Genomic DNA, 7732 nt, shown 5'->3' with positions numbered 1-7732 from the left:
AATCAATAAAAGTTATCCTTAGTTCTTTCATGTTATCAAGAGTTATACAATCCAAACACAAAGCAATCCACACATAGTTGCTTATACTTTTTTAAATCTAGTTTGATTCAAATTGAATAAACATGACATTTTTACTTAAAACATTAAGCATTAACCATAATATAAAAATATAAACATTATAAGTATACTGAGGACTCTAGAGGAATGTCAAATAATATTTTGACAAAAGAAGATGAAACTTTTAATTAAACCAATATAAAGTATATTAATTGGGAACAACATGAATTAGCTTCATAACTGCTTTTGTCAATGTAAAAAAATCTTATCACAAGAATGGTAGGATCTGAATTCTCTTTCTAAATTTAGTAGAAACTTAAAACCTTTTTTACTTCTCAAACTAGAATTAAGATCAAATAGTTGAAGGTACAACTAAAAAGGATAAAGAAAATTAGACATTTAAACGAGTATATGCTACTAGTCAAAAAGATTATTAATATGCTAGCAACAATAGAGGGTCTGTTTGTGAGGAAGATCAAATACAAATTATTATTATTATTTTTTTATGGACTCCATAAAGAATATGATCCATTTGTGGATTTAGTAATGTCAAGACTAGACCCAATGGTAAAAATCAAAACCTTATTAACGAATGTTTCACAAAGAAAGATTTAAGAGTTGAGAGGCATAAGAAAAGTATAAATTCTTTCTCAATGCAAGAATTGCAAGAAACCTAGTATAATTTCAATCGAATTGCAAAAAAAAAGAAGGAATAAATATGATAAAAGGTGGAGGTGCGTTTCAATTCTAGCAAGTTAGAATTAGAAACTTTGGAAGAGACATAACAACATACTTTAATGTCAAATATGTGGTAAATTTGGCCATAGAACCTTGTTGTTACCATAGATATAACTCCTAATTTTAAGAAGAGCTATTCTTAAATGACAAATCTGAAAAAGACCTCATAATTTTTACTTACATTCAATTTATTTAGTAGAGAGTCTGTTTATACTCAAACTTATGGTAGTAGACTTCTATTTAGAAAAACTGAGTGATATCTTCTTTTGTTCCTAAACACTTAGAGTGAGAGGAAAATAGACTACCTCGAAGTTAGGGAATATAAAATTCTAATTAGGAGACTTTTTTAATTTCTTATGCTTAGTGACATTACTCTTTATGTTCTTTTAATTTCATTTATTTTGGGTTCCTTATTGTAATAATATGCTTTAAGTTATTTTGTTATTTTTAGCCAAGACTTTATTTTAAGGCAAACAAATCTCAAGTACAAGGAAATTGATAAGTCTGTATTTTGACATGCTTTTATAACCTATATATTCATGTGTAGTCATTATTTTATTTGAGTTTTAAACTAATTTATATATTAATTATGCATTTTAGCATTAAAGGACATAATTGAATTTTTGGGTCCAAATTGGATGGAAAAAAGAGCTTTGCCGTAGCCATCACGCTATATCTTAGCAACTAGCACAAGAGTGTTTCGACTACATGTACGACTATGCATATTGCGTTGCACGACTATGCTTACTTGCTAGAAGTTGAACTTTAAAGAAATATTAGGATTTTGAAACCATATAAAAGGAACCTCATGGGCAACGACTTATGCATCTCTTATACCTCACATCTCATCTTTTTCATATCTCTTACCTTTTTATATCTTCAATCTTGATATTGGACAGTCTCTGACAATTATTAGAGTTTTAGGAGCACGTCTTGGTATTGCCATAATTGGCCAGTCTCTTTATCGCTTCTTCATTGGAGACTTTTCTAGTTTGCATTTGCTTTTCGAATAATTATGGATTGGTTTATTATTATGTTGGTTTTCTATTATATTATGATTAACTAAATCTATAACTATGGCTACGGTGAATCCTTTGCATGACTTTATGAGATCTTTATGATTAATGATAATTTCATGTTTTCTTTCTCGATTGGTATTTATCTTATTGCGCTATATTTGTATATTTGGAATTGACAACTCTTAAATATATCATAATTAATTATATCATAGGCGACCATACCACATATAGTTAATTGGTTTATAGGGTAAAACAAGACAAAAGATTATGTGGACCAAGTTTAGTTCTTCTTTTTTTATCGTTATTAAATTAACAGCTCATAAGCTTTTCATGCTTTCTCTTTCTTTTATCTTGCATGACCATTGGAGGTAATAACTTAGGAAAAAAAATTGTTAACATTGCATAATCATTGAGTGTTAATAGATTTAATATGAGTAGTTGCCAATTATAAGGAAATCAGAATTAGAATTAATTTATAAGTGAACATAAAGAAGTATAAAGTGAAACCATACGTTCTAGGTTTTTCTCGATTAATTTATTGTCAGAGGTTGCACCATTTTTAATTTTATTTTAAATACTTTCATATTTAAATTATTGTTTTATTTAATTTCATATCCTTTAAGTTTAAAAAATTAAATTAAAAAATTCTTAATAATTGGAAACAATCCTTGTGAGATGATATTTCATGACCTTATTTTAGAATTCTTTTATTACTTTTTAGTGGGTACACTTGCCCACAAACACCTAACTTTTCTTTTTCCTTGAGCATTGTGTGAACAAGCTAGGTCCACTTCAAATAATTTCTCCCATTCAACTTATATGCATGGTGAATATTATGCAATTCTACAGTTTGTTAGGATTGGGTATTCCTTTTCTTTGGGGTTGGATTCACGACTTCCTCTTTTTTTAACATTGTGAAAGATGAATTGCAGGGGTTAATAGAAGTTGAGTGATGAAGGATGACATATACGTGCAATTAAAAACACAAAAGAAATAGTAACATAGGAAAAGAAAGTTGTGATGCACAGAGAACGTGCAAACGACAACGAAAATGTGTGTCTAAGGCACATAAAACTTAGCAGAAATGTAGACTATTATCTTAGATTTAATACAACAATAATATAAGTTGTTGTCTTAAATTTATTGCAACAATAATATAGGCTAGTGTCTTAAGATAAAGATTGTGCAAACAGAGTCTCCTAAGTTGAGTGCTCTGATACTATATAAAGAATATGTTAAATCTGTATATTATTTTAAAAAACATAATATCTTTTTATTCTTTAATTTTTTGAATCATAGAATCTTTGATACTATATAAAAAATAGGTTAAATCTGTATATTATTTTAAAAAATATAATATCTTTTTATTTTTGAATCTTTTGAATCATAGAATCTCTGATACTATATAAAGAATATGTTAAATCTGTATATTATTTTAAGAAACATAATATCTTTCTATTTTTGAATCTTTTGAATCATAAAAGCTTTTTACAAAAATACTCAATTTCTCACAAATATCTATGATATCAAAATTTTCTGATAATTTTTATCGTCTACTTCAATATATTTATAGTCTAAATGTTTTCATAAAAGCTTCATATGTCGAATAATAATAACCTTATTTGTTTTTATTTTTTTTATCGATAGTTATGGGATTTTGAAAAGTTTTGTATGTAACCACAAATGAAAGAAAGATTAATTTTTGAGTGATTTGGAATCTGTGACTTGGATATCTTATATCAAGCTACATATTAATTTTTATGTAAGTTATAAAATTTATATGCATACTACGATATCATTGGATCAAAGATGATAGAGAAATTTTACAAAGAGCAGGGGTGTAAGATTCACTAATAAATGTACAGGCAGAGAAAGAAGTGTTTATATGAATTTAACTTCTAACTTCCGGATTGGCTCGCAAAATTTGTATTTGACGCATGAATATACTTCAAAACATAAAGCAAATTGAAATCAAATTCCTATATATATTAGTCCTTACTAAGTACAATTTTATTAACTATTTTTATAACTTTAATTTAATAAACATATATTTTTCTAAAAATTTTATTTATAAATGACTAAATTCAATTTTAAAAGTTAAATTAAAAAAGTTATATATATATATATATATATATATATATATATTTAAAAACAGTATTATTGAAACATTTTTGTACAAGGAGAATGCGTTTGGAGGTATGGTTGAACGCGTTCGTTAATAACAGACAACTAACTAATAGCTAAACGCCAGCTGGAACTCGTCACTTATGCTCTGCTGGTGATGAACCAAACCATGAAACCATGATCACGCGCTGAACATAGTAAAACACACTCATTTATTTTCTCTGTTTATGCTTCCACGCTGTTTTTAATTCTTATCTTTCCCATTGCAATCTCCACACTCTTTTTTATCTTCCTGTCAAAACCATTAACAATTAATACCTCATTCTCTCCCTTTTGAGGTTTGACTTTCTAGGATCTATCGTTGCGTCAGCTACAGGTTTGTAACTCCTTTCCCTCCTTTCTATATCCTTTAATCTCTTATATGCGTCATTTCTTTGCTCAATTGCATCTGGGTTGGTCGTCAATGACCTCAATTGTCATTCCCTGATTTCATCCATGTACAAAGTTGTATTTTTGTTCTAAGAAACCGCTAAGCAACTCGCTGTAATAATGAATTTTGATCTGGGGTTGTGGTTATTTCCATCTGACTAGGGTTTTTGTTCCTGATCGATTTTGTTAGATTCTCACGAAATTGGGGTTTTCTTGTAGCATATCGATTGAAATTATATGCAATTGACAATGTCCTTCGATCCCATCCTTGATATGAGTTACTTAACTTACTTTATTTGATAACGTATTTTACTTGCTTTGAAATAATAACTGAATTTTGATTCAGCAATGTTACATACACGCATGTATGTATGAGATATCATGACATATTTAGAGTATGCTTGGAAGAGGTTATGAATAGTTGATGGAAATAGTTTATTACTCTCGTAAGCTCTTTTTAGTTTATTTCATTGACCTTAGTTTAGCTTATAAAAATACTTTTGCCAATAAATTTCATTATTAAATTTATGATATAAGTCATAGTTTTAAAATAGCTTATTGAATGAGAGCTTAAAATAAGCCGTGTATCTAAATGCACTCTTAACGTTTGATGTTTTTGTATGCCAAAATATGTTTTGGGTTTTGGTGTACAAAGACTGTCATATGTAATCTGAAGGTTGTGGTTATGCAGATGGCAAATAGGTTAGAGGAATTAACAAGCAGGTCACCTTCAAGCCCCTCCTACTCAAGCAACAATAATAAGAACGATGCTGGCAATTTTGAGTGCAACATTTGCTTTGACTTAGCACAAGACCCTATAATTACTTTATGCGGTCATCTTTTCTGCTGGCCTTGTCTTTACAAATGGCTTCACTTTCACTCACAGTCACAAGAATGCCCGGTGTGCAAGGCACTCATTGAGGAGGCCAAGTTGGTTCCCTTGTATGGTAGAGGAAAAACATCAACTGACCCGAGATCAAAGTCTATTCCTGGTGTTAAAATCCCACATCGTCCTGCGGGTCAGAGACCTGAAACTGCTCCTCCTCCAGAACCAAATCCTTTTTCTCAACCTGGGTTTGGATTCACAGGTGGATTGGGAGGGTTTGCTCCTGCAGCCACGACAAGATTTGGGAACTTTACATTGTCAGCAGCAATTGGTGGTTTTATACCATCTTTATTTAACTTTCAGTTGCATGGGTTTCATGATGGAACCATGTATGGTGGAGCTGCTGGGTTTCCTTATGGGTTTTCATATCATAATGGTCATTTTCATAGATATCCTCTACAAGCAGGTCAAGGGCAGCAAGATTATTATCTAAAGAGGCTGCTGGTGTTTGTTATTTTCTGTGTCGTTCTTGCTTTTATTTGGCAATAGTTTGGGTAGGGCTCAGACTGCCAACAGAACCAAACTTCTACTCTTATCAATCTTTCCATGTGCTTTTTTTTTATTATTTATTTATGTATTTTTTAACTAAGGAAATTGTTCATATCATACTCTCTTATTAATCTTGTAGTTCTGTTCTCTGTGATTACTTTGTGGGACCTGACTTGCATCAATGTGCAAAATTTCATTTGAAGATCATGGAAGCAAATATAGATATATTTATTAGTTTGATGATTATGTTACTGAGTATATATCTACTAGTTATTGAAGGTCTTTTTGTGACCTCTTTTTATACCTGTGCTAATCTTATATGACAAATCATTTACATGTATACTATTTTCATTAGATATCAACATTCTATGTTCAATCAAGTTTTTTTTTTTTTTCATTTTCTTTTTTAGATGCAGGTTTGTATGCATTGAAGATGTGTACGCTCAGATTGTTTTTGTGGGGCACTTTGCTATTTTATTACTGGCAATGGATTTGTGCTTTGATTATGAGACTAGAAATTCAAGGACCTTGTAAACTGGTGGCATTTTCTTTTCTTGCAAGCTAGGTTCTTTTTGTATGACTTATGTTTAAGTTTGATGCCAGTAGATCCCATCTTGTTCATAGTCTTGGTATTAACCATTGATGTGCAAAGATTCTAGCCTGTTTTAGTGTGTTCAATTTTCCGTTTAATATCTCTAAACCATGGTTTGAACAAAAGCTACAAGAAACAAGCTTTTGCCCACCCGAAACTGTGGTTTGCGAGTTTCCAAGCACAAAACCATGCGCACCCTCATAGTTAGGATTAAACCATGCTCACTTGTCTTTCTGCACAACTTATGTTTAATTTTGAGTGCTGGTCTGGTTATCGTCCCTCCAGCATATGGTAAGAATTTATTTCAATAGAACTATTTGGTTGAACTTGAACTTTTGTCAGAAGATTATTTTTCAACCTTGGTTTGCATGTCATTTGCTAAGACAAATAATGCTTGTAGTGCTATTTACACTTTTACACACACAAAATAACTCGTAGGTTTTATACAAATTGCATTACAACCATCCATTTCTATATTTTTCCCTCCTTTATCTAATAATTTTTCCTCACATACAGCTTTATATGCTAGAAATGTTCCTATTGCCCATTTATTGCAAATGCGGATTTTGTGCCCTGCTGTATTTTGGAATTCTTTTATTTCACTACTAGTACAGCAGTAGTTTCTTGATAAGTAGTAGCCATAAATTGGATTAATAATAATACTATATTATTGAAATATTTCAATTGGTTGTGTTTCAACGTTTGTTGAAAATATAAACGAATACATTTTTGATTTAATTTAATTATAATATTTGATAAACCTAATGTTATAATATCACTTTTATACTTTATTGCACTTTTAGTCGTTATGTTTTTATTTATATGTGATTTTACTTCCTCTAGTTTTAATTGCTTATAAATATTTCTTATCGGTTTTCAATTGTTCAAATTAAGTTTTTTATCCTAAAATTTTATCTAATAATTAATAAAATATAATAAATATGTATATTATTAACTTGTATAAATTTGTAAGGAAAAAGTATATAAAATAATAAAATAAAAATTGAAAGGAGATTATTATATTTTATAAAAAAATATTTATTTTATTAATTTATATATACCAATAATATATCATACTTTTACTATACAACAACAATAATGACCAAACCTTATTTAAGTAGGTAAGATAAGTTACATGAATCACATGGTACCATAGAACTCGGTCAAAAATTAAATTTTTTTAAAATTTGGTTAATCAAAATGTCACTTTTAATAACTTTATATAAATTTTTTTGATCTCTTAGGACTTCTCTTTATTAAAGTAAAAGTCATGCAGTTCATTCTTTTTACTAACTCTTTTAAATATCTTCCTTACACATAATCAAACCATTCTATATAATTTTTAATCATATTTTTAGTATAAACACGATTCTAATATTCTCTTATAAACTATTATCT

General features: G+C 29.3%; 1 protein-coding gene across 2 annotated transcripts; it reads left to right on the top strand.

The window, feature by feature from the left end:
• Nucleotides 1-854: 854 nt before the first annotated feature.
• LOC113847499 (E3 ubiquitin-protein ligase RNF185-like) lies at nt 855-6517 on the top strand. 2 transcript variants are annotated; one of them, XM_027476651.1, is made up of 3 exons: nt 4096-4314; nt 5059-5747; nt 6153-6517. In XM_027476651.1, exon 2 carries the CDS (start codon nt 5059-5061, stop codon nt 5740-5742), a length of 684 nt encoding a protein of 227 aa, XP_027332452.1. In that variant the 5' UTR covers nt 4096-4314; the 3' UTR covers nt 5743-5747; nt 6153-6517. The 2 variants fall into 2 exon arrangements, with proteins under 2 accessions (XP_027332453.1, XP_027332452.1); XM_027476652.1 differs by lacking the exons at nt 4096-4314; nt 6153-6517 and adding an exon at nt 855-865 and having other exon boundaries at nt 5103-6128.
• The last annotated feature ends 1215 nt before the right edge of the window (nt 6518-7732 follow it).

Source organism: Abrus precatorius, unplaced genomic scaffold, assembly GCF_003935025.1.
Source record: "Abrus precatorius isolate BTA unplaced genomic scaffold, Abrus_2018 Scaffold8, whole genome shotgun sequence".
NCBI lineage: Eukaryota > Viridiplantae > Streptophyta > Magnoliopsida > Fabales > Fabaceae > Abrus > Abrus precatorius.
The sequence above is the reverse complement of the archived record's forward strand: the minus strand, read 5'-3'. Positions and strand labels throughout refer to the sequence as shown.